The following is a 24,634-nucleotide window of genomic DNA, read 5'->3' as shown; positions in this document are numbered from 1 at the left end:
TCTTTGTGCATTGTGTTCCTATTAGGGATGCTTGGTGCAGGTAACTGAGAGTTTCTCTTTGAAAGGAGTCTTAAACATGCTGTGCATATCTAGTAGCACAGACTTTTGTCTCAGTCTTTTTCTTCTCCTGGCTTTCCATTTGCCAGCTTCCCATGGCTTGCTTTGGCAGCACAAATACCATTTGCCAACTTCCTGATGTTAGTTTTCATTGCCTTTTACTTCATTGGAATATGATTTTTTTCTTGTTTTTCTTTCTGACTTAAGTTTGTTTTCCTATAAAGTGTAGAAATTCTTTCTCTTTCAAATTTAAGTAGTAGAAAGAGAGGCATTGCATTGCTGGTGTCCTTTCTTTACTTTCTGTAGCACAGAGGACCTACTCATGTTCACAGTATTGGAATTGCTGACTTCTTCAGATTGGAGTATGAGCATATAGTATACTAGAATAATTTTGTCTGTGTCTTTATATTATGCACCTTATGCTGATTGGCTTGTTATTGTATATCCTTTGATCAAATAAAACTTGTCACAGCAGATCTTTGGATCTCAGCCCCAGACTAGTATAAGAACCTTGATCAAATCACTTAACGTCCCTTGCATTTTTTTCTCAGTTACAAAGTGGGGATGGTAACACGTATCTAATTGTGTTACAACATCAAATGTGATAATATACAAATGCTGTGTAAAGTAATGCTTAATGGAAACATTATGTGCTGATAATAGAATTTTAACTTTTCTTTTTATTTGGCACTAGAGATTATGAAGAAAACCCGAGGAAAGAAATTGGAAGCCTGTTTTACTAAATGTATTGCTTCAGATGAAATGCCTGATATCATAATTATCCCCTGTAACAAAATAATTTTTCATATCAAACAAGCTTGGAGATAGCTTTTCAAATTCTAATTATTACTATTGATGGAGATAGGAAGCAGAATGTCCTATGGCAGAGATACTCCTCAGGAATCAATTCACTTATAGAGTCTAAGGAAGAAGAAATACTGTTTTTTATATTGTGTAAGATCAGAATTTTAGTTGGCTTTCTGTTTTTGTGTTTTGAGCTATTGAAGGTAGTTGATATCTGTAGAGTAGTGTTTTATTAGGCACATGTACCCAGAAGTTGGAGTGATGAGCAGATATAGGCTGTAAAAAAAAAAAAAAGTAAAATCACTCTCGCAAAAGTAGAGTGAAGTACTATATTAAAATCAGTGATTCAAACCAAGATGATATAAAGGGGAGTACTAAGCTTTTTATGTTTAATATTTAGAAGTACAGATGGGAGAAAACAAAAGATTTTTGTTTGAAGATCATATTATTAAATAGTTAGCTGCTGCATTGGTTTATAAATTAAAGACATTTAGAAATTGTTTTTAGTCCTAAGCAGCATTATTTTCTACATCTGTGTCTAATTTCAGAAACTGCTTTCCTCTAGGGAAGCCACGTGGAATTTTTTTTAGTAGGTTCTTGAGGCAGTAACAGTTGAAATTTAATGGATAAAGGCATTGGGAAATCTCCACTCCTTCCTTTGGTATGCATATGGTCTTGAGTAAAGTCACTGAACAGCTTTGTATCACAGTTTATTCTTCTGTAAGATAGAGATGGAAATAAGGTCTATTTCTGACACATTCAATTTTTTGAGGATTAAATCTTTGGGGATTAAATGAGATGAAAATGCTTTGAAAACAATAAATAGTTAAAACTGTTATTCAGTTGTTTCCTATTTGAAATAAATTTTGTACTGATGTAACTAGTTTGGTCCCTTTAAATCTCATAAGACTTCATAAGGTTTAGGAGCTCAGGAAGGTAAGTTTATTAATTTCATTCTATTTTTGTCAGAATTAGTAATTTGTATTGGTTAACATCACACCCTTCAAATGAGAAAGCTGAACATGACTGCTTTCTAAAGACAGTACCTAAGTCTGGGTTTGGAGTGGTGGATTTTTAGCCATGTAATTTGTGCTAAAGAGTTAAGGAACACAGAACCCAGAATGAGTGCAGCTTGGATTTTTTTGTGAGATGCCTGGTACTTAAATGCTTTTAAATATTTTCTCAGCTGAATTACTTAGGAAACTCAACTTTTTCTTAAATGAAGAAGAGTAAGTAACACTTGACCAATATATGCATGGGAAAGAAAGTTCTTTAATTTGCTTCAGTTAGGTAAAGTGTTTTATTTGGTCCTTTAGTATTCACTAACTGTATTAAAGTTCCAGAGTCTGTTAGTCTGTTTAGTGTTAATAGTATCATAGAATCTTAGGTTGCATTGTTAATGATACCAAGCTTTTCTGGTCTGAGTCTCCCTCCTTCTGCTATGAGAACTTTGAAGCTCCTTTTTTTTTCTTTTTTAAACATTTATTTTTTTTATTTGAGAGAGTGTGTGTGTGTTGGGGGAAGGGGTAGAGGGAGAGAATTTCAAGTAGACTCCCCACTGAGCGGGGAGCATGATGTGGGGCTTGATTCCATGACCCATGAGATCATAATCTCAGCTGAAACCAAGAATGGTGGCTTAACCAACTGAGCCACTCAGGAGACCTGAAAACTGTGAAGCTTTTAACTACTGTTTTAGCTGAGACTTAGGTGAAAGTATGCTAACCTGTGCTTTCCAGATATGTCTTTGATCTGTTTCTGTTTCAAGCTTGAAATTTTAATGGATTTCTTTCCCTTAACTTTTCCATACTTCCATATTGTGGTCCCAGATATAATTATCTAGTTTAACCTCTTGTTTTAGAAATTGATAAAGTGAAGTCTGCAAAGGTTATAGTTTATACTGCTGCAATTTCCTTTTTTACTTATTAAAAATATTTTTTTTTCAAAAATTTTTGATGATTTTATTTATTTGAGAGAGAGAGAGAGCATGGGAGGAGTGAGGTCGGCGGGAGAAGCAGACTCCGAGCCAAGCACGGAGCCCTATGTGGGACTCGATCCCAGGACTCCAGGATCATGACCTGAGCCGAAGGCAGTCACTTAACCAACTGAGCCACCCAGGCGCCCCTAAAATTGTTTTTTATTACTAAGCAATGTGTAACTGTATTTTAACTTCGAAATAGTCAAGTAGGTTAGAGGCATTAACGTAGACAATTACAGTTTTTCTTTCAGTCTTTAAGTATCCCATTCTCTTTTACAAGTAATCTGTTAACATCTTAAAGTGTGTCCTTCCAGAACTTGTTCTGGGTATTTTACAGTGATTTAGAGAAGCTTTAAAAAAAAAAAAAATGTCATCATACTATATATAACTGGCAGTTTTTTTCCATGTTTGATCATTTGATCTATCGTTTCCTTTATTAATTTCCAAATAGTATTCCCCATAGAATGACTGTCCCAGGCTGTATTTCATTATTTCACTCTGTGTGGGTTTTTAGATCCCTCACTTTCCTTTTTTCCTCCCTCCCTCACCCAGCCTGATGCTATAAATGATAGTATTGTGAATTGTCTCTAGCATATCTTTATGCACATTTGTGAGTAAATCTGTGTACTTTAAAGGTTTTTTATTTTTATGCAAACAGTACAGAATTGTCTCTCACTGCTTCCCAACTCATACCATACCGTCCCCAGTTTTTGCCTTCTGCTTAATGCTGGTCTGGTGCTTAACAACTATTTCATTGAAGGCTATCTTGGGTTTTTGTTTTTGTTTTTTTTTAAAGATTTTATTTATTTATTTGACAGAGATCACAGGTAGGCAGAGAGACAAGCAGAGAGAGAGGAGGAAGCAGGCTCCCTGCCGAGCAGAGAGCCTGATGTGGGACTCGATCCCAGGACCCTGAGATCATGACCTGAGCTGTAGGCAGAGGCTCAACCCACTGAGCCACCCAGGCGCCCCTCATCATTACTCTTGAAAACTCCCATATTATTCCCTGAGTTCTATGCTACTGTGCTACAAAACTCACTGAAATGATCTTAGTGTAAAACATGTGCTGTTCTAGGAATGGTTAGAAAGCATTGATTCCTTATTGTATTTCATCTGTTCTTATTTTTGAATATTTTCATGGCCTTTTTCAGTTTGAAACCAGTATCTTGCTTAACGTTAAGAATATATTTTAAGTGGAGTTCACTTGAGACATGTATTAATTAATGTGACATCTTTGTTTATGGAGATGATCAAGATTGTGCTTATCGCTAAAACAAGCAAACTTCCATACGGCAAACTTCCTTCCAATTTATCTTAGTTTGAAGTGCTCTTAAGCCTGAGTGGTATTTTTAAAATAATACGTTTGTATATGAAATAATCAGAATGTGGCTTTGTATGAAAACATCTAATTTTTTTTAAACAAATGTCAAAATATTACTGTATAATAATGGTGTGATTTTTTTGTTGTTGTTGTTCCAGATTATATATGAACAGGAAGGGGTCTATATTCATTCATCTTGTGGAAAAACCAATGACCAAGACAGCTTGATCTCAGGAATATTACGTGTGTTAGAAAAGGTATGCTTTTAGTAAATTATTTTATTTAATAATTGTTTATGGCAGTGGTTTATCTTCGGGGCATTATCAATAAGTTTGAATTTTATGTGTAAGGTAAGTTTTGTAATTGAACAGTGATGAAAATGAAACATGAAAATGTTTGTTAAAATGAAAATGATGTTAACTTGGAAATGATGTTAAAAGGTGCTTTATTAAAAAAATTTTTTTTAAGGTTTTATTTTTAAGTAATTTCTACAATCAGTGTGGGGCTTGAACTCAGAAGCCTCTTATCAAGAGTCTTGTACTTCACTGACTGAGCCAGCCAGGCACCCAAGGAAAAAAATATTTCCAATAGACCCATAAAGTGGCATGGAATATTAAAAACTTATATAAAAGTTTCAGTATTATAAATTTTTTGTCATGAAAAATAAGCAGAATTTAAAAATATACATAACATTTATTGTCAAATAGTGGTTTAGTTATGATATTGCATATTTAAAATGCTAATATTTAAGGGTTTAATAATTTCATTTTGGGTTCAGGGAATTAAAAATAGGTAACTGAGAATGTAAGATGCTGCTGAATAGTAAATATAGTCCCTAATTTCTTTTTCCAGGATGCTGAAGTAATAGTGGACTGGAGACCATTGGATGATGCTTTAGATTCTTCTAGTATTCTCTATGCTGGAAAGGTACTTAAAGGGAGTGGCTAAAGGAAGTACCACTTTTATTTTTATTTTTTTGTTTATGTGTTTATTCATCATTCACGTATTCATTTATTCATTCCAGTGTAAGGAATGCCATTTTTATTTTTATTTTTATTTTTTTTATTTTTTTAAAATATTTTATTTATTTATTTGACAGAAATCACAAGTAGGCAGAGTAGCAGGCAGAGAGAAAGGGGGAAGCAGGCTCCCTGCTGAGCAGAGAGCCCGATGCGGGTCTTGATCCCAGGGTCCTGTGACCATGACCTGAGCCGAAGGCAGAGGCTCAACCCACTGAGCCACCCAGGCACCCCAGGAATGCCAATTTTTTTTTTTAAACATTTTTATTTATTTATTTGATAGACAGAGATCACAAGTAGGCAGAGAGACAGGCAGAGAGAGAGGGGGAAGCAGGCTCCCTGCTGAGCAGAGAGCCCGATGTGGGGCTCGATCCCAGGACCCTGAGATCATGACCTGAGCCGAAGGCAGAGGCCTAAACCACTGAGCCACCGATGCGTCCCAGGAATGCCATTTTTAAAATAACTTTTTTGAGGGAGCCTGGGTGGCTCAGTGGGTTAAGCCGCTGCCTTCGGCTCAGGTCATGATCTCAGGGTCCTGGGATTGAGTCCCGCATTGGGCTCTCTGCTCAGCAGGGTGCCTGCGTCCTCCTCTCTCTCTCTCTGCCTGCCTCTCTGCCTACTTGTGATCTCTCTCTGTCCAATAAATAAATAAAATCTTTTAAAAAAATAAATAAAATCACTCTTTTGAACTGTAATTCTTATGCCATAGTATTTCTCTTTTAAAGTGTGTAAATCACTGGTATTAATACATATGGAGTTGTGTAACCATTACCAGTATCTAATTTTAGAACACTTCCGTTCCTCCTTAAAAAAGAAACTCTACCTTTTAGTAGTATACCCCTCATTCCCACTTAACTCCAGCCTCTTGCAACCAGTAATCTACTTTTTGCTTCTGAGAATTTGTCTGTTGTGGACATTTCATGTAAATGGAATCATACAATATGTGATCTTTCATGACTGGCTTCTTTCTCTTAGCCTATTGTTTTCAGGGTTTATCCATGTTATAGCATATCTCAGTTCATTCTTTTCCTTTTCCTTTTTCTTTTTCCTTTCTTTCCTTTCTTTCTCTTTCTCTTTCACTCTCTCTCTTTCTTGCTTTCTTGCCCACCTGCCGAACAGCATTGCAATTATGGAAATACAGTAGTCTCCCCTTATCCATGGGGGTTGCATTCTAAGACCCCCCTGCATTAGATGCCTGAAACCACAGATAGTATTGAACTCTATACATACTGTCTTTTTTCCTGTGCATACCTATAATAAAATTTATAAGTTAGGCAAATGACATAGACATTGTGATGTGGTGTTAGGCTATTAAATATATGTACATACTGTCAGAAGGTAGATCATCTGCTTCTAGTTGGACCTTTCTGACCACAGATAACTCTTTGTGGAAGAGAGAAACCATGGATATGTGGTGGAAAGGACTACTATACCACATTTTGTTCATTCATCAGTTGATGGAATTTTGGTGTTTTTTTTTTTTAGTTTAAATAATGCTGACATGAACATTCACATACAAGTTTCTGTGGGGACATATATTTTTCTCTTAAAAACCTAGCAGTGGAATTGTCGGGTTATATGACAGCAGTGAGTTTGCCATTTGTATTGTATATTGACTTACTGTGGAATGTAGAGATTTCTGTTTTATCTCTAATTCACCCTGAAACTCAGGCTCAGTTCTCTGCATATCTTCTCAAAAATATCTATTTTCTTATTTTTAAAAGATTTTATTTATTTATTTGTGAGAAAGGAAAAGAGAGAGGACAGGCAGGGGGATTCCCAGGCAGAGGGAGAAGCAGGCTCCCTGCTGAGCAAGGAGTCCCATGCAGGACTCTGATCCCAGGACCCTAGATCATGACCTGAGCCGAAGGCAGATGCTTGGCTGGCTGAGCCACCCAGACAACCCTCTTCTCAAAATACTTCAACATGTATATGATCTTTGGATTTCATTTTTTTTTTTTAAGGATTAATTTATTTATTTGAGAGAGAGGAAGAGAGCCATTCACATGAGTTGGGAGAGATGGTCACAGACGGAGAGGGGGAGAAAGAGAATCCCAAGCAGACTCCCTGCTGAGTACAGAGCCTGACTGGCCCTGAGATCCATGACCTGAACCCAAATCAAGAGCTGGTTGCTCAGCCAGCTGAGCTACCCAGGTGCCTCCAGTTTTCACCTTCTAGAGACATTTCTTCCTGAACCACCTTACAAGCTTGTTCTGAACTGGCTGCCCTTTCGGTTTGCTGTGTGGCAGTTGTCTTGAAGATTCTTTTTGCCTCTTCCTCATATTTTTATCCCCATTTCTTATATCCTGTGCTGTTTTTTATTTTGGTATACTCCTTTGTTTTCATGCAGCTCTGGTGCTTCTGAGAAAAAGGATGTATGGGAGCAAAGAAATTACTTTCTTTAGACTTTCTATCCTAATTCTGAATTGATAGTTTGGCTCACATAGAATTACAGTTGAAAAGAAATTTTCCCACGTATTTTTTTAACATTATTGCTCTACATTTGTCTAATTTCCTTTATTAATATTAAGTCTAATACATTCTAACTCCTGATCCATTGTATGGTTTTTTTTTTTTTTCACTTTAGAAGCTTTCATGATTGTCTCTTTGTTTCTTGTATTCTAGATGTCCTCATAGTAGCCTTTGTGGTCCTTTTAATCCATTGTTCTGGGCACTTGATGGGCTCTTTTAATATGGAAACTTGTGTTTTTTAGTTAGTAAGAAATGTCGAATTATTTCCGTGATGATTTTTTCTTCTGCTCCATTTTCTATTTTCTTTCTTTCTTGCACTCTTTAGACCTGGATTGGTCCTCTACTTTTTTAATCCTTTCTTTCCTGTTTTTAATTCTGTGTGTGTGTATATGTGTGTGTATTTTTTCTAGGAAGTTCCTTCCATTTTTTTCAAATCATTCCTCATTTTCTTTCTTTCTTTCTTTTTTTTTTTTTTTAACTATCTTTTTTCTGTTAACATATAATGTATTTTTAGCCCCAGAGGTAGAGGTCTGTGAATTGTCAGGCTTGCACACTTCACAGCACTCACCATAGCACATATCCTCCCCAATGTCCATAACCCAACCACCCTCTCCCTACTCCCTACCCCTGGCAACCCTCCAGTTTGTTTTGTGAGATTAAGAGTCTCTCATGGGGGAAAAAAAAAAGTGTCTCTTACAGTTTGTTTCTCTCCCGATCCCTTCTTGTTTCATTTTTTCTTTCCCTATCCCCCAGCTCCCCACTTTGCCTCTCAAATTCCTCATATCAGGGAGAGCATATGACAGTTGTCTTTATCTGATTGACTTATTTCACTCAGCATAATACCCTAGTTCCATCCACATTGTTGCAAATGGCAAGATTTCATTTCTTTTGATTGTTGCATAGTATTCCATCATACACACACACACACACGTGTGTGTGTATATACCACATCTTCTTAATCCATTCATCTGTTGATGGATATCTAGATTCTTTTCATAGTTTGGCTGTTGTGAACATTGCTGCTATAAACATTCGGGTGCATGTGCCCCTTCGGATCACAATGTTTGTATCTTTAGGGTAAATACCCAGTATTGCGATTGCCAGGTCGTAGGGTAGCTCTATTTTCAACCTTTGAGGAACCTCCATGCTGTGTTCCAGAGTGGCTGCACCAGCTTGCATTCCCACCAATGGTGTAGGAGGGTTCCCCTTTCTCCACATCCTCGCCAGCATCTGTCATTTCCTGACTTGTTAATTTTAGCCATTCTGACTTGTGTGAGGTGGTACAATTTTTTTTTTTTTTAAGATGTTATTTGTTTGTTAAAGAGTGTATAAGCAGGGGGAGTAGCAGGTAGAGGGAGAAGCAGTCTCCCTGCTGAGCAAGGAGCCTGAAATGGGACTCAATCCCAGAACCCTGGAATCAGGACCTGAGCCAGAGGCAGATGATTTTTAACCAACTGAGCCACCCAAACATCCCAAGTTTCTTCAGTTTTTTTTTTTTTTAAAGATTTTATTTATTTATTCGTGAAGGAGAGAGAGCACAGGAAGGGGGAGTGGCAGGCAGAGGGAGAAGTAGACTCCCTACTGAACAGGGAGCCCGATGTGGGACTGGATCCCAGGACCCTGGGATCATGACCTGAGCTGAAGTCTCACTTAACTTAACTCACTTAGCACTTAACTGACTGAGCCACCCAGGAATCCCTTAAGTTTCTTTAATTTTATTTTTCAGTTCTTCTGTTGCCTTTTTCATTTTTGCTATATTTTAAATTTCTAAGACATTTTATTATAAGTGTCCCTTTTCCAGTCCTTTTTAAAAATAGCATCCTGATCTTTATGGATATATCTTTCCGTATTTCTAAAGAGTTTAAAGGTAGTTTTAAGATGTTTTTATCTCTATATAATCTATTTCTTCTAATTGACTTTTTTCTCCGTGTTTCATTTGGACTTTTTTTTGTGTAGACTCTTGCCTTTGATGTTTGGTGATCTTTGTGGTGTGGTGCTTATTATTTAACAGCAGACACAAAAAAAGTGATCGACTATCCTCTGTAGGTATAGGTAGGTATGGGTAGGCTTGGTAATCCCTTGGGGGAATCCCTAATGTTAAAATTAGATCCTTTCTCTTGGGCTAGTCATTTGCCTGAGATTCCTGCAGATTCCTTCCTGGAGAGCGTATACCTGGATGCCAGTGTTCTGGGAACTGAGTGGAGAAAGAGCTGGAATCTCACTTATTCATTATATAGATGGGCTTTTAATTAATTCTTGTTTTCAGTGTGTTATCCCTTTGCTCAGTGTGCTTGGTTTCTCCTAATCCAGAGATAATCTGTTTTATTTTCTTTAACAAGTAACCTCTAGCCTTTTGGACTTTTGTTAGTACTCTTTTTAGCTTGAACTCTATCCTAATTTCCAGAAGTACTTGATCGACCAGTTCCAAGCCTTTGTGCTGATGGGGCTCTGTAGATGCTTCTTAAGTCTCCCCATTGATTTCATTTATTCAGTTTTCCTCTCTGTTTTTTCAGTCTACTTCTTCATTTTGTTGTGCCTTTATAGTATCTTTCTGTTCCTACAGATTTTCCTTTTTGAAAAATTACAGTAGCAATACATGAGTACATTCTTGTAAAAATATTCAAGTAATACAAACAATAGAAATCCAAGTCCTGCTTTACTAGAATCCTGTTCTTTATCTGTCCCTGTTTAGTGTATCTTGCCAGACTTTCATCTGTACACATTTCATTATTGGTCTGTTGAGACCTAGTTTTTTTTTTTTTCCTATGTCTTTACACTGTCTTTCATATTTTTATTTTTTACTTAAATGGGACAAAAAATTGAAATTCATCTTAACTTGCTTTTCTGTTTGTTTTTTTTTCTTTTAAAGATTTTATTTATTTGAGAGAGAAATTTCGAGAACAAGCAGGGGAAGGGGTGGAGGGAGAAGGAGAAGCAGACTCCCTGGCAAGGAGAGAGCCTCTTGGCAGGGCTTGAGGGCTTCCACCTGAGTCAAGGCAGACACTTAACCGACTGAGCCACACAGGCATCACAAGTTTCTTTAGTTTTTTTTTGTTTGTTTGTTTGTTTTGTTTTTTAAGATTTTATTTATTTGTGAGAGAGAGTGTGTATGTGCAGGGGGAGGGGTGGAGGAGGAATGAGAGGGACTAGGAGAGAGAGAATCTTGAGCAGACTCCACGCCGAGTGTGAGCCCAATGTGCAGCTCAATCTCAGGTCCCGAGATCCTGACCTGAGCTGAAACCAAGAGTCAGACACAACAAGCCAAGCTACTTCTTTTTCTTTTTCTTTCTTTCTTTTCTTTTTTTGAAGATTTTATTTATTTATTTGCCAGAGAGAGAGAAACTGCGAAAGAGGGAACAGAAGCGGGGCGGGAGGGGGGTAGTGGGAGAGGGAGAAGCAGGCTCCTGGCTGAGCAGGGAGCCCATTGTGGGGCTCCATCCCAGGACCCTGGGATCAGGACCTGAGCCGAAGGCAGACGCTTAACCCGCTGAGCCACCTAGGCACTCCTTAACTTATTTTTCTTTGATTGTTTCTAAAGTTGGATGTCTTCTATGTGCTTGTTCCTTCATATTTGTTCTTGACTTGCTTGTGCATACCATTTGTTTTTCTGTTTTGATATTTGGCTATTTCTAAATAATTTGGTAGGTGTTGTTTTTGTAGTCTGGATGTTTTTCTTTTGTCTTCTGTACATTTTGAAAACATTTTCACCCAGTCTTGTTTATTTTTAACTTACCTTTGCTACCTTTTATTGTATAGGAATTAAATATATATTTTTAAAGATTTTATTTATTTATTTGACAGATAGAGATCACAAGTAGGCAGAGAGGCAGTCAGAGAGAGAGAGGAGGAAGTAGGCTCCCTGCAAAGCAGACAGCCCGATGTGGGGCTCCATCCCAGGACCCTGGGATCATGACCTGAGCTGAAGCAGAGGCTTTAACCCACTGAGCCACCCAGGCACCCTGGAATTAAATATTTTTATTTAAATTATTAATATTCAATTTTAGACTTTTGGTTTTATTCTCTTTTAAAATGTTAAGTTCTGTAGAACTATACATGTGGATATGTTATTTGTAGCTCTTAGCAAATTTTGACTGAGAAATATGCAACCAGTGGTGGCTTAAATAAAATTGCTACCTTGGTTATTTTTCTCAAATAACTACAGATCTACTGGTTTAGAATGATTCTCCTGTTTTTTCTCTTGCAGTCATAACATGGCTGCCATATTTTTAGGCATCATAGCTACATTCAAAATAGGGGAAAGTGGAATAGGGTTGAGGCTTTTTTATTGGGAAAGCAAAAGCATTTCCAAAAGCCCTGCAGTTGACCTCTGCTTTTATTTCATTGGCAACACTAACTGCATGGGCAAGCTTTTCTTTCTTGGGGGGGGCGGGGCATGGGGGGGGGGGGTGACCACATGGGAGGGGGGGGGGGGGGGGGGGGGGGGGGGGAGAAGTGGTGGGATGGAGTGGGTAGGTGAAGATAGAAAAGGATAGGAAATAGTGGTTGGTCCTCCCACCAGTGATGTCTGTCATAATCTCCAGACTTTATGGAGAAGTTGAGAATATGTTGTTAAATGAAATTAAATTCTAGTTTTAGTCCCTAAATATTTTATATGTATTTTTTTTTTTTTTTTTTAGGATTCCAGTTCAGTTGTAGAGTGGACACAGGCCCCAAAGGAAAGAGGTCATCGGGGGTCGGAACATCTGAACAGTTATGAAGCGGAGTGGGACATGGTCAATACAGTTCCATCTAAAAAGAAACCACATACCACTGGAGGTATGAAGTAAATCTTTTGAAATCTTAAACTGATCTGCTACAATATAATAAAAATAAAAGTGCAGAGAAAATTCTTTAATGTTTCTCTATCACAAGGATGATTTGGTGCTTTAATACATTGAACTCCTATTTTAGTTATATTCCCTCTTCATATCTTTTTGTTGGTTGTAACTTTGTAAAAAAAAAAAAAAGTCCTTAAAAATACATATTCTGTTTTGTAGTTATTCATGGCAGAAAATAGAAACACTTTAAAAAATTGCTTTAGATTTCTCTCATGCACATTTTTCTAGCCTTAAAAAAAAAAAAAATCATGTTATTTCATCCTAAAGCACCAGGGGGAGATGGAGTATACCACTAAATCATACTGTTCTAACTTCAGTTCTTACTGAGACCTTGACAGCTCATTATAGTCTCCCATTTATGTATGTCCAGTGACTTTTTTCCTTTATGTATTACATGTGTATATTTAAATCTGTGTTGCTTTGTGGTGATAATTTACATGTAGATAACAAAAAAGAGCCAAGCTAACAGCCTGATAGAACATATATACTACACCAAATATGATTTAGATAGCCCATTTAATGATGTAGTCACATCTATTTGTGATTCCTTTAAAAATAGTAAATACTCATACAGAGTTAAAATGGTTTTTTTCCTTATTGATTAATTTGTGTTTTATAACTAAAAGGACATTTAATCTCTTGCTGACTTTAGTCTGAGTTTATGATTTATCCACATTTCCCAATTCAGAAAACCTGGCCAAAATTGGCTAGAATGTGTAATGCTACATTTATACATCATTGTTACCCAGTGAATCTGATTTTCATGTATGGCCTGGGGAATCATTCTCATATACAATAGTTAAACTTTGTACTATATCATTTCTTGGAAACAGTGGCAATTAAGAAGTTAATAGTAACTCATAAGCTTTTGGTGAATTAAAATCAGGTCATTCCGGTGTGTTGCTTTGGTTTTTGTTTTTTTCCTTTTTGGCATTCTTTTTCTATTGAAAGGGAAGGTTCTTACCAAAACAATACTAAGTGTTAAGATAAGACCACAGGGTTTTAGTATATTTAGCATGTGAAGTGATTTTTAACTGCTCTACATTAGATTTTCAGGATTAAGTTATATGAATTGTTCCTTTTTTCTTTGTTGTTGCCTAATATTGTTGATTTCTTGAAAATGAAAATGTCAGGCAATTGGAAAGAGCAAGGGAGTGAGTTTTCAGAATTCCATAAAAGAAAGAAGCATTACGTGTATGAGAAGAGCATAATCTGACAATAAACATCTTTTTAGATTAGCAGTTTTCAGCTTTGGCTGCACATTGAAATAACCTGGGGAGGTTGATATTTTTTAAAAAGTACTAATGCCTGTGTTTCATCCCAATGAATTAAATCAGACTCTTGGGATGGAAACTGGGCATTTGTATTTTTTTTAAATGCTGTCCTGTTGATTTTAATGTGCAGAACTGAGAACCTGTGTGTAACTGTGTAGTTTAGCAAAAAAACCACAGATGTAAATACTGCTTATATGGCTTGGCCATGCACTGTGACTTATAAAGAGCCTTTATTTATCAATTATTATAAAAGTTAAGGAGACATTTTCTTTTCTTAGTGTTGAAAAAAATTTATGAGTGTATACAGTAGTAGAAAATGGTATTGAACATAATATGGCCCAGTATACATACATGGCACGTATTTGTCAGGAGTTATGAAGTATAGTACATTCTATCCCATGCCATCCGTTCTTCCCCCAGACTATCTCATCCAATTATATCTCATAAAAAGTTCTTCCTAAAGGAGATACTTTCTGAACTTGATGTTTCAGAGTTCAAATTTATGCCATTATGAAACATTTTTATATGTTTAAAAAGCATTTTTTCTAATTTTATTCATCATTGTATAGTTTTCCTATTTTATACTTTTTACTTTTTTGTGTGACAGGAAATTGGGACAAAACTTAAAAAATTGACTATTAAAAATTTAACTTTCTTTATATTTTTTAAGAGTTTGTATTACAATTCTTTGTTTTCATATACCAGATTAAATGTTTTAAAAATGTTTCTTCCCAGAACAACAGACTACCATCATATTCTGTACACCCATCCAAATAAAATGTCATGTCCTTGGTGTTAATTCTGTTCAAGACATATAGGGACTTACTGAACTGTTTTAGTTTTACTCTTCTTCTGTTATGGCTAGTTGTCCCATGTCATTGTGTTGGCGATACTTCTTACATGTATTTGGCAACATCATTCATCAAAATAATTCATTTTTTTAAAGATTTTTATTAATTTGAGAGAGAGAGTATGCATTCAGGCACATGTATGGGAGGGAGAAGCAGACTCCCTGCTGAGCAGGGAGCCTGATGTGGGACTTGATCCCAGGACTCCAGGATCAGAAGCATGACCAAAGGCAGGTGCTTAACCAACTGAGCCACCCAGGTGCCACAGAACTAATTAGTTTTATTTACCTATTTAAGAGAGAAAGGGAAATTTTGAGTTAACTCGAATTTGTTAGTTTTCTTTTTGTAACCCTATTTTCGGTTAGGTATTGGTGGTAGACTAAATTGCAGGTTTCTTTAATGTTGACTTTGGTACTAGATTATTCATTTATTCATTGCATCTTTGAGTACCTGCTATGTGCTAGTTACTCTTCTAGGCATTGAGAATATAATTATGAACAAATTAAAGTTCTTATTCTCATGAAGCTTATTATGTTCAAGTACTAAAGGGGCTTCCAGAATTGACGTGTAATGTTTCTTTCATTGTTTATCAGAGCTTCAAGTGAGGAAATGTATAAGGCATTTTCTATTTCATATGTGATGTGTTTCTTCCATTAACATGGGAAAAATATGTGTAAAAGTTTTACTTTTGAATATGCACAAACTCCTGATAATTCATATAGCTTGCAGGTATTTATATTTTTCATATGATTTTCTTGCATTAATTTATAGTCTTTCTATGTAATTTAAGAACTTAATTTTAAAAATTGTCTATATCTAGTTTTTCATTTGCTTTGAAAGTATTTTTAGTCTTTGCAAATAATCTAGTAGTCCTAAATACACTCACATGTAAATGATTCAGGAAGACATTGGAATTCTAGAATTTTCACTTTGATATTAGCTTGTAGTGGTGTTAAGAGCTCTGATATAAATTCCAGTGAAATATGATGTAGTCAAGTGGGCACGTGGCACTTAATCTAGTATCAGACTTAGGTGTGAGTGCATCATCTGAACTGTTATGGAACCTAGGCAGGATACTGTAGAGATAAATCATTTCATAGTCTTTCTGGACTTCTTTCAAATGATACTTAAGTGTCCATGAAATAGTGATAATGCATGTATTTTTTGTAGGTAGAGTTTCTGTACGCTGTAGATTTCTTTGTGTCATATTAGGAGATCTGTTTGTTGGAGCTGATGGAGCTATGGTCTTCCTGACTATTATAGGAAGGTGACATATATGCAGGTCAACACTGATCTACCCTTTTATTAAATTCTGTAAGCACGTATCTTCTATGCAGTTTATGTTTGTGGAGCTGATAGTGTGGAGTTGAGTTAAGATCTTGAATAACAGGATAGTGTAACTGTTCTTAGGAAATAACATTAGAGAAATGGATTTTTAAAATTTTGGAGATACGATATGCTTATGTCCAAGTTAAAATAGGTAAAAATGGCATTTTTGGATAGAAATTATAAGTAGTAGTGGGAAAGTAACATTTTTCCCCTAAGTTTTATTTATTTATGTATTTTTTAAGCTGCTTGTTATCAGGTATACTATTGTTCACAAACCTAAGTTTTTTTAATCTTCTGTAACTAGCCCTCAAACTCAGGAAATAATTTATGTTACTATAGTTTGGATTGAACTGAGGTCTTACTTTAGTAGATTGAATTTGTGGAAGATTGAATATATTCATTCTTTTTTCTTAAAAATATGGAATGCTTCACAAATTCACGTGTCATCCTTGCATAGGAGCCATGCTAATCCTCTCTGTATCGTTCCAATTTTATATATGTGCTGCTGAAGCAAGCACTGTATTCATTCTCTTTGAAGAACTCACAACTTAGTTATATTTTCATCCTCAACTCCCCACTGCTCTTTGGGTTTTTGCAAATAAAATGTCTGTTGGTATATTTACTCCACTGTTATTATTTTTTTTGAAGATTTTATTTATTCATTTGACAGACAGAGATCAAAAATAGACAGAGAGGCAGGCAGAGAGAGAGGAGGAAGCAGACTCCCTGCTGAGCAGAGAGCCTGATGTGAGGCTCGATCCCAGGACCCTGGGACCATGACCTAAGCTGAAGGCAGAGGCTTTAACCCATTGAGCCACCCAGGCACCCTCCGGTGTTATTTTTTTATACCAGTGTATTTACCTTCACTCAGTGTAGTCTAGTAAAAATAATTGTAAAAGGAAGTGAGGAAGTAAAGGGTTTTTGTTTTATTTTTAATGACTCTCCAGGAGCATCATGCCATTTGTATTTGGCAGGGCATGGGGGGAGTGGGCTGTGGAAAAGAGTAACATTTATTGAGTATTTGCTATATAATTGGCACTATACTAATTAGTGAAAGGTATGATCTCTTTTAATTCTTAGAGTAACATTGGGAGGTAAGTATAATTATCTCCATTTTTACAGATGAAGAAACCAAGGCTCAGAGATTTTCACTTATTTGCTCCAGATCATTCAGTTAGTAAGATGGTGGTGCTATAATTTGAATCCAGCCCGCATACTTCCAAAGCCATAGTCATTTTTGGACAAGCTTTTACTTGAAATAGAGATAATGTTTTTTTCACTTTGTATTGCAGTAAGATGATTATTTTCAGAACTATTCTTTTAAGAAAATGTATGTTCCCATTTCTAATACAGGTAGAAGCCATAGTAACGTGAATGCTATAGTCATTCTCTAGGTTCAACTATTATCTGTTAGGCAGTCATGAAGAGCGCTGTCAGTACCTTTTGAAAGGGTGAACAAAAATATTTTGCCCCACTTTCTTGTTTTTAAGATGCTCCAAGTCATAGAAATGGGAAAAGCAAATGGTCATTCCTGTTCAGTTTGACAGACCTGAAATCAATCAAGCAAAACAAAGAGGGTATGGGCTGGTCGTATTTGGTATTCTGTCTAAAGGATGACGTCGTTCTCCCTGCTCTGCACTTTCATCAAGGAGATAGCAAACTACTGATTGACTCTCTTGAAAAATATGTGGTATTGTGTGAGTAAGTATCAAATTATTTTCTACTTATTGAAACTGGATTGTTGTATTGGTCCCAAGACAGACAGTTTTTACTTGTCATTGGGCATCAGTGACCTGTGTGCAGACAAGGGCACAAGCAGCATTGTTCTTTCTTGGATATTGACTTCTTTGGATGAGTGGTTGAATAAAATTTTGCCATTTTGGTGCTTTGGATCTGCAACTTATCACCTTATTACTGTTCTAAAGAAAAGAGTGGTCCCATATTTTTTATACACATTTAAATGAATGATGATGCATCAGTAACTTATGGATTATATATTTAGGCAATTAACCTTTTATTACATATTGTCTGTTAAAGATAGAATTTTATTTGTAATGTTGTATATTTAAATACAGCAAGTCTAAGGCCTTTATAAAATTTTTATAGGTGTGGAAGATAGGGCTTTCTCACTTTCCAAAAATCTGGAATATATTTATATATATTTTATATATATTTTTGTGTGTGCATGTGTGTATACATATATATTTATTTATATATTTTATTCATTCATTCATTCATTCATTCATTCACCTGTGTGCATTTATATTCTCATATTCTTTCTTGCTTTCACTTCCTACAAATATATATTGAGTATCAAAGCTCTGAGCACTGTGCTAGTTGCTTTATAGTTAGTAGTGAACATAACAGGCTGTTCCTGGATATCTCAGAGTTTATGGTTTTGTGAAGGATGCCAACCAGTAAATGGCAATAAAACTTAAGATGAAGTACAAGGTGCTTTGCGAGATCCTAGGAAGTGAAGAAGGTCCCTCATTCAGACTAGGGTTTGGGTGGGATTCAGGGAAGACTTTCTGGAGGAAGTAGTATCTGTGTTAGACCTGACAAATGAGTAAATGTTAGCACAAAAGAGAAGGAAATTAATTTAGAGGAAGAGATGTTTTAGATAGAGGGAAGAATATAAAACATGATGTAATCAGAACAGAGTAGTTGAATAGCAGGTCTGCATACTGGGAGACAGAGGGAACCAAATTTAAAGATGAAGCTGGAGAGCTGAGTAAATGTCAGAGCATGAGGATCTTGTAAATCATTTTAGCTGTTTGTTCCAGTCATCTAGGTGAGATTATAGTAGCATGAATTAGGGGAGTGACAGGAAAGATAGATGTATTGGAGAAAAATATTTAGGGTTTGATTTTGTGATTGAGTGGTATGTGGACGTGAGAAGAAGGGATAAGTTGAGGTTTTTAGCTTGGGGAACTGTAGGGATGAGTGCTAACCTTATTAATAATGTCACTTTATAATAGTGTAATATATCTAAATTTAGATTATATAAATATAGTGGTCATCCAAAAGTTGGAAAATATTGGCTGTGTTTTCTGATACGAAATTCTCCCTCCTGCCATCTTGAACATCTCTGGCTGGCACTAGGTGTAGATTGGTACCAATATCCGTAAGAAAGTTAGGCCTGGTTGGCAGCATGTGGGTCTTGAATCTTGAAGTGGGAAGCTTTGAATAGGTTACCACCTGGGGGTGGTGGTAGGGGGTTTAAGTAGATTTTAAGAGGGGCATGATTAGAGCAAAAGGTTTGGTTGTTGAATAGCAGGTGTTAAAGGCTTGGGGGGTTTAGTACTATAGCAAGTTCTGTATCGGTCAGTGTTGTGTTGTAACTGTCAGAATAGAGTTCATTCAATTTGAGACCATTGATGAAAGCATAATGTTGAGGATGAAATGGTAGTTCCTCTCTACCCTTTACTGGTGTTTACCTTGGAGAACCAGGGTTGGTGTTAAATGTACTAGACTATACTGTATAGAAAAGATGACCAGTGTGTATTGAGAGGGATCAGAGAGGTATGAAGAACATTAGAAGGATGTGGAGATTTTACTTACAGAGGAGGAGTTTTGGTGCAACATTAAATAAAATCCAAACTTACTAGGGTTGATGGAGTCCTGCACTGCCTTATTAACTCTGTTTATCTCTTAAGTCTCACCTCATGCTGTTCTCTTTTATATTCTAGCCACATACTTTCTTTCCGTTCCTGAAACATACCAGACTCTTGAGTTAGGGTCCTGTATGTAGGCTGTGTTCTTTTTGTTTGTTTGTTTTATTTGTTGCCTGGACTATTTTTCTCCCTTTCTGATCCTGATCTCAGTTTAATGTCACTTCCTCAGAGAGGCTTATCTGGATACCCCTCCCATGTAATGTAGGTTCCCACCCCAATTTCTTTTTCATTGTCTCATTTCCTTGTTTGCATCATAATTCTTAATAGAATAATGTTAACTCTTTACTTTTTAAGTATTCTACTCTAGAATGTATGCCCACAAAAGCAGAGATTACATCTGTTTTGTTTACATTAGGTTCCTAGCCACAGTACCTGGCACATAATATCTGCACAATAAATTTTAGTGGAATGAATAAATGGCATAGTACTTAACCAGTTCTACAAATAATTTTGAAAGAGTTGTTATAAGAACTATACCATGGATTTGTTTTGTATGACTCCAAAGAGCAATTAGAAGAAACAGGTTGTAGCTCAGGGATTAGAGAGTTTTGTATCCTGGATGGGTTCAGTGATAGACTCAGCAATCACTTAGGTGCTTTTGAGAGTATGTGTACCTTGAATGTGTGTTGGTGGTGTTTTAATGAGGGTTGTAAATGAAACTTCTTTACAAATGCAGAAAAGGAAACAAAAGTAAGGAGCAAATATAGGAATCAGATGATGGTAAAAATATCATTATTGGTGAGGTTTAGATGTGCAGCGTCATAATAATTCACTCCAATGTAATTTTGAAGTCACTTGGTTATCATTTTTGAACAACTACAGGTCTTCCTATTGAGGATAGACCGATAGATGTGAATGAAAGCAGACTGGAAAGCCCCTTCTATGTTGGTAGGCAAATCCAAGAGAGAGAGAGAGAGAGAGAGAGAGAGAGAGATGCGTGCGCACCTGGAAAGGATAATTTATGCCAAGCATGCACCTAACTCTCTGCTGATCTCAGTATCAGATATATCCTAGCAAAAAGGAGAGTTTAATAGAAGTTCATCTTTCCATTTAAATACAGGAAGCCATGGGAATGGTGTTCCTCCATATATATATAAATATTACATATATACATTTAATTTTTTATTCAACAGGTTTATTTTTGAGGACCTCTTACGTTCTAGACACTCTGTGCTAACTTGCTGGAAAAAGCAATAAAAAAAAATATGGGCTCTGCCTTCATGAAGTCTGTACTATTGTGGGAGAAACAGACATTACTTATGCAAATAAATTTAGCATTTTAGCTGCAATAAATACTCCAAATAAGAGATGTGTAGAACTGTAACAGCATAGAATAGGATATTTTTAAAGTTGTTTTGTGTGTCAGTAGTAATTGAACTCTGAGAGAGAATGAAATTAAGGGGAGGATAAAATGGGACATGATGTCCGCATCAGTGATTAACTGCAACCTTTAATGACCTGGTCAAAGAGAAGAACTAACAAAGGAGAATGAACCCCCCCCCCCCATACCTGTTCTTTTGTCTTTTCCTTTTGAGCTTTGTTGTTCAATTTATGGTCAACCAGGGTTATGGCCATTCTTGGTGGGCGGGGGTGGGGTGGGGTGGTTGTCGGGGTGGTGGTAGAGAGAGATGGCCTAAAGTGAGTTCTTCAAAAACCACTGCTAATACCAGCCACTTTTCCACTGTGTATTTTTCTTTGATACTGGGGGCTAATTTATTCTTTGTCCCCTAGATGGTCTGAAATATATAAAAATAATTTATCAGATATTTTATCTCCAAGGCCCCTCTGTATCCTAAGCTGAAAATAAATTCTTCCTCTTCTCTTTCCCATCATAAACTATACCCAATTATATTGCACGATAGAACTCACCAGAGATCATATGTTGAGCCTAAGTGGTAGAATATAGATACTCCAAATAAATTGTCATTGACATTAAGAAAATTCCATATTTGTGTAAGCCATCTCTGTCAAATTCTTAGGGAAATATTAAAGATCCTTATTCTTTATTTCCTTAGTTGTGATCTAAATAAATGGAATTCTCAATTAAGTTGAACTCCAAAGAAATGAAAATTCCCAAGTATTCTTGGTTTTTCACTCTATTAGATGTTAGCCACGGCAATCTCATTTCCTGTTCCCAGAGCAGTTATTTCAAGCAAAATCATGTTTCCAGAGTCACATTCCTGAGGCCAGAGATTGTTGTAGAGACTAGAAGGAAGAAGAATAGTGCCAGAAAACCTTGGTTTCTGCAGCCTGACTGGGGTGCCAAGCAGTCTAAGCCAGGGTCACCCTTCTTGTCTTCTTTTCAATTCAGAACCAACAGAGAGAGTCAGACCATATTCTCGTTTGTCTCTGGTTAACTTAGATTGCATAATGCGTTTGCATTTGTGACCATCTTCTCTTCCTAATACTGCCCTAACGAATTAAGGGCCTTAGCATACAGATTAATGAAGTCATGAAGTCCTAGGGATGTGCAGCCTTATAAGAGAGAGAATGAGGCTGGGCCAGCTGTGCACCCATAGTTCCTTCTTTCATTCTCATCAGCTGGATCAGGGAGTGCAAAATAAGCTAGCTTCTTGAGACCTGTTATTTCTCAAATGGTTCTTTTATCTCCTGGGAAAAACATGTTGTCCTTTTTATTCATGTTTGTTAGTGTTCTTTGATTTATCACCATTTAAAATATGATACTTGGGTAAAGAATGAATCATAAATTTATGTTAACCTTTCTGGAACCAAGTTGGTTGCTAGGATATGAATGAGGGTTGTGATATGAAGGTTCCATTAAAATTACTTTATATATTGGGCTATTTTTACGTTAATGTATAAGCAGTAGGATATTTCCTAAAAAGCCAGATTGGTTGTAACACCATTTATAAGATTAGGTTATAAACCTCATTTATTCCCTTTGGATTATATGGATAAAATGAGTAAGAATATATATATATAGTTTTGTTGTGAATATTCTGTACTTTTTAATTTTATCATCTTTTTTGATTGATAATAGCCTTTGCAGTGATATTTTTATTTCTTTAGTTTTCCATATTGGTCATTCTCAGTAGCAATGGAAAATAGTTAACCACTACATCTCAGCACACAAAATATTCTTTAACTGTTATCATTCCTGAATTTATTCTGAGGTCTTTGAGAGAGGCTCACTCCAGAGTCTGGGAAATACTTCTCAGTTTTCAGTGGATATATTTCTATAGTTGTGATATTAGACAATGGTTTTCTTTAAGCTCTTTAGTAGGCTCTAATAGAATTACTGATGTTAACATCATTAAAAGTTCTGTCTTGCTGCTGCGATGAGTTTGAAAGTCTTGAATAATGTCATAAGATATCAACTTCCAGAATCCATTATATTTCCAGAATATGTACATACAAATCCATAATATTTGTGATCTTTCCAAATTAAATCAGTGTGATACCCTGGCAGGTGGAAACATAACAATATTCTGGAATACGGCACCCCTCCTTTTGATGAGCTGTGCAATTGCCTAGCAATATACAGCTTGTCCTTTGACTCATGTACTTTTTTTTTTTTTTAAGATTTTATTTATTTATTTGACAGAGAGCGATCACAAGTAGGCAGAGAGGCAAGCAGAGAGAGAGGAAGGGAAGCAGGCTCCCTGCTGCTCAGGGAACCGGATGCGGAGCTCGATCCCAGGACCCTGAGACTATGACCCGAGCTGAAGGCAGAGGCCTAACCCACTGAGCCACCCAGGCGCCCCGACTCATGTACTTTTTAAAAATGTTTTTGTTGACTTCCTAAGCGAAGGGCAACTAAGTCTTAAATTTCTTATATCTTTTTCTCCTAGAGCTTTCCCAGCCCCTCATTAAAGAGCATTGGGTATAAAAAGTGAAATACTTTCTTTTTATTAATTTTTAATTTTTTAAAAAATTTTCCTTTTATTTATTTGAGAGATAGCACGAGCAGGGGGAGGGGCAGAAGGAAAAGGAGGAGAAGGACAAGCAGATTCCCTGCTAAGTGCAGAGCCCAATGCGGGGCTTGATCCCAGGATCCCAAGATCATGACCTGAGCCGAAGTTGGACACTTAATCAGATGAGCCACCCAGGGATCCCTAAATACTTTCTTCTTAAAAGAGTATCTGTGAGAAGATGTAGTATATATACATATACAATGGAATACTATGCAGCCATCAAAAGAAATGAAATCTTGACATTTGCAACAGTGTGGATAGAACTAGAGGGTATTATGCTGAGCGAAATAAGTCAAACAGAGAAAGATAATTATCATAAGATCTCCCTAATATGAGAAATTTGAGAGGCAAAGTGGGGAGTTTGGGGAGTAGGGAAGGAAAAAATGAAACAAGATGGGATTGAGAGGGAGACAAACCATAGGAGACCCTTTTTTTTTTTTTTTTGTAAGATTTTTATTTATTTATTTGAGAGAGAAACAGTGAGAGAGAGCATGAGCGAGGAGAAGGTTAGAGGGAGAAGCAGACTCCCCGTGGAGCTGGGAGCCCGATGCGGGACTCGATCCTGGGACTCCGGGATCATGACCTGAGTCGAAGGCAGTTGTCCAACCAACTGAGCCACCCAGGCGTCCCAGAGACTCTTAATTTCACAAAACAAACTGAAGGTTACTGGTGTCGGGGGGAGTAGGTTGGGTTATGTACACTGGGGAGGATATGTGCTATGGTGAGTGCTGTGAAGTGTGTAAGCCTGATGATTCACAGACCTGTACCCCTGGGGCTAATAATACATTATATGTTAATTATAAAAAAAAACAAAACTAAAAAGCAACACATGGAATGGGAGAAGATATTTGCAAATGACAGATCAGATAAAGGGCCAGTATTCAAGATCCATAAAGAATGTATTAAACTCAACATCCAAAAAACAATCCAGTCAAAAAATGGAGAGGAGACATGAACAAACATTTCTCCAAAGAAGACATACAAATACCCAGCATCCTGGAATCTAGCCCCACATCTGGCTCTCTGCTCAGCAGGAAGCCTGCTTCCCTTTGTCTCTCTTTCTGCCTCTCTGCCTGCTTGTGATCTCT

The 24,634-nt window shown here is 36.6% G+C and overlaps 1 protein-coding gene and 1 non-coding gene across 2 annotated transcripts in view; one reads left to right on the top strand and one right to left on the bottom strand.

Moving 5' to 3' along the window:
- TBC1D15 (TBC1 domain family member 15) overlaps positions 1 to 24,634 on the top strand; it is a 71,573-nt gene that overhangs the window by 18,664 nt on the left and 28,275 nt on the right. Inside the window, exons 2-5 of the mRNA XM_059402448.1 lie at positions 4,316 to 4,414; positions 5,010 to 5,084; positions 12,286 to 12,424; positions 17,428 to 17,638. Coding sequence (XP_059258431.1) covers positions 4,316 to 4,414; positions 5,010 to 5,084; positions 12,286 to 12,424; positions 17,428 to 17,638 — 524 coding nt within the window. The remainder of the gene's footprint in view (positions 1 to 4,315; positions 4,415 to 5,009; positions 5,085 to 12,285; positions 12,425 to 17,427; positions 17,639 to 24,634) is intronic.
- LOC132020978 (U6 spliceosomal RNA) lies at positions 16,350 to 16,455 on the bottom strand. The gene has a single exon (XR_009405168.1). It is a non-coding gene; the product is annotated as a U6 spliceosomal RNA (small nuclear RNA).

This window comes from Mustela nigripes, chromosome 6 (genome assembly GCF_022355385.1).
Source record: "Mustela nigripes isolate SB6536 chromosome 6, MUSNIG.SB6536, whole genome shotgun sequence".
Taxonomy (NCBI): Eukaryota; Metazoa; Chordata; class Mammalia; order Carnivora; family Mustelidae; genus Mustela; species Mustela nigripes.
Note: the sequence above shows the minus strand (reverse complement) of the source record. Positions and strands in the feature narration are given on the sequence as shown.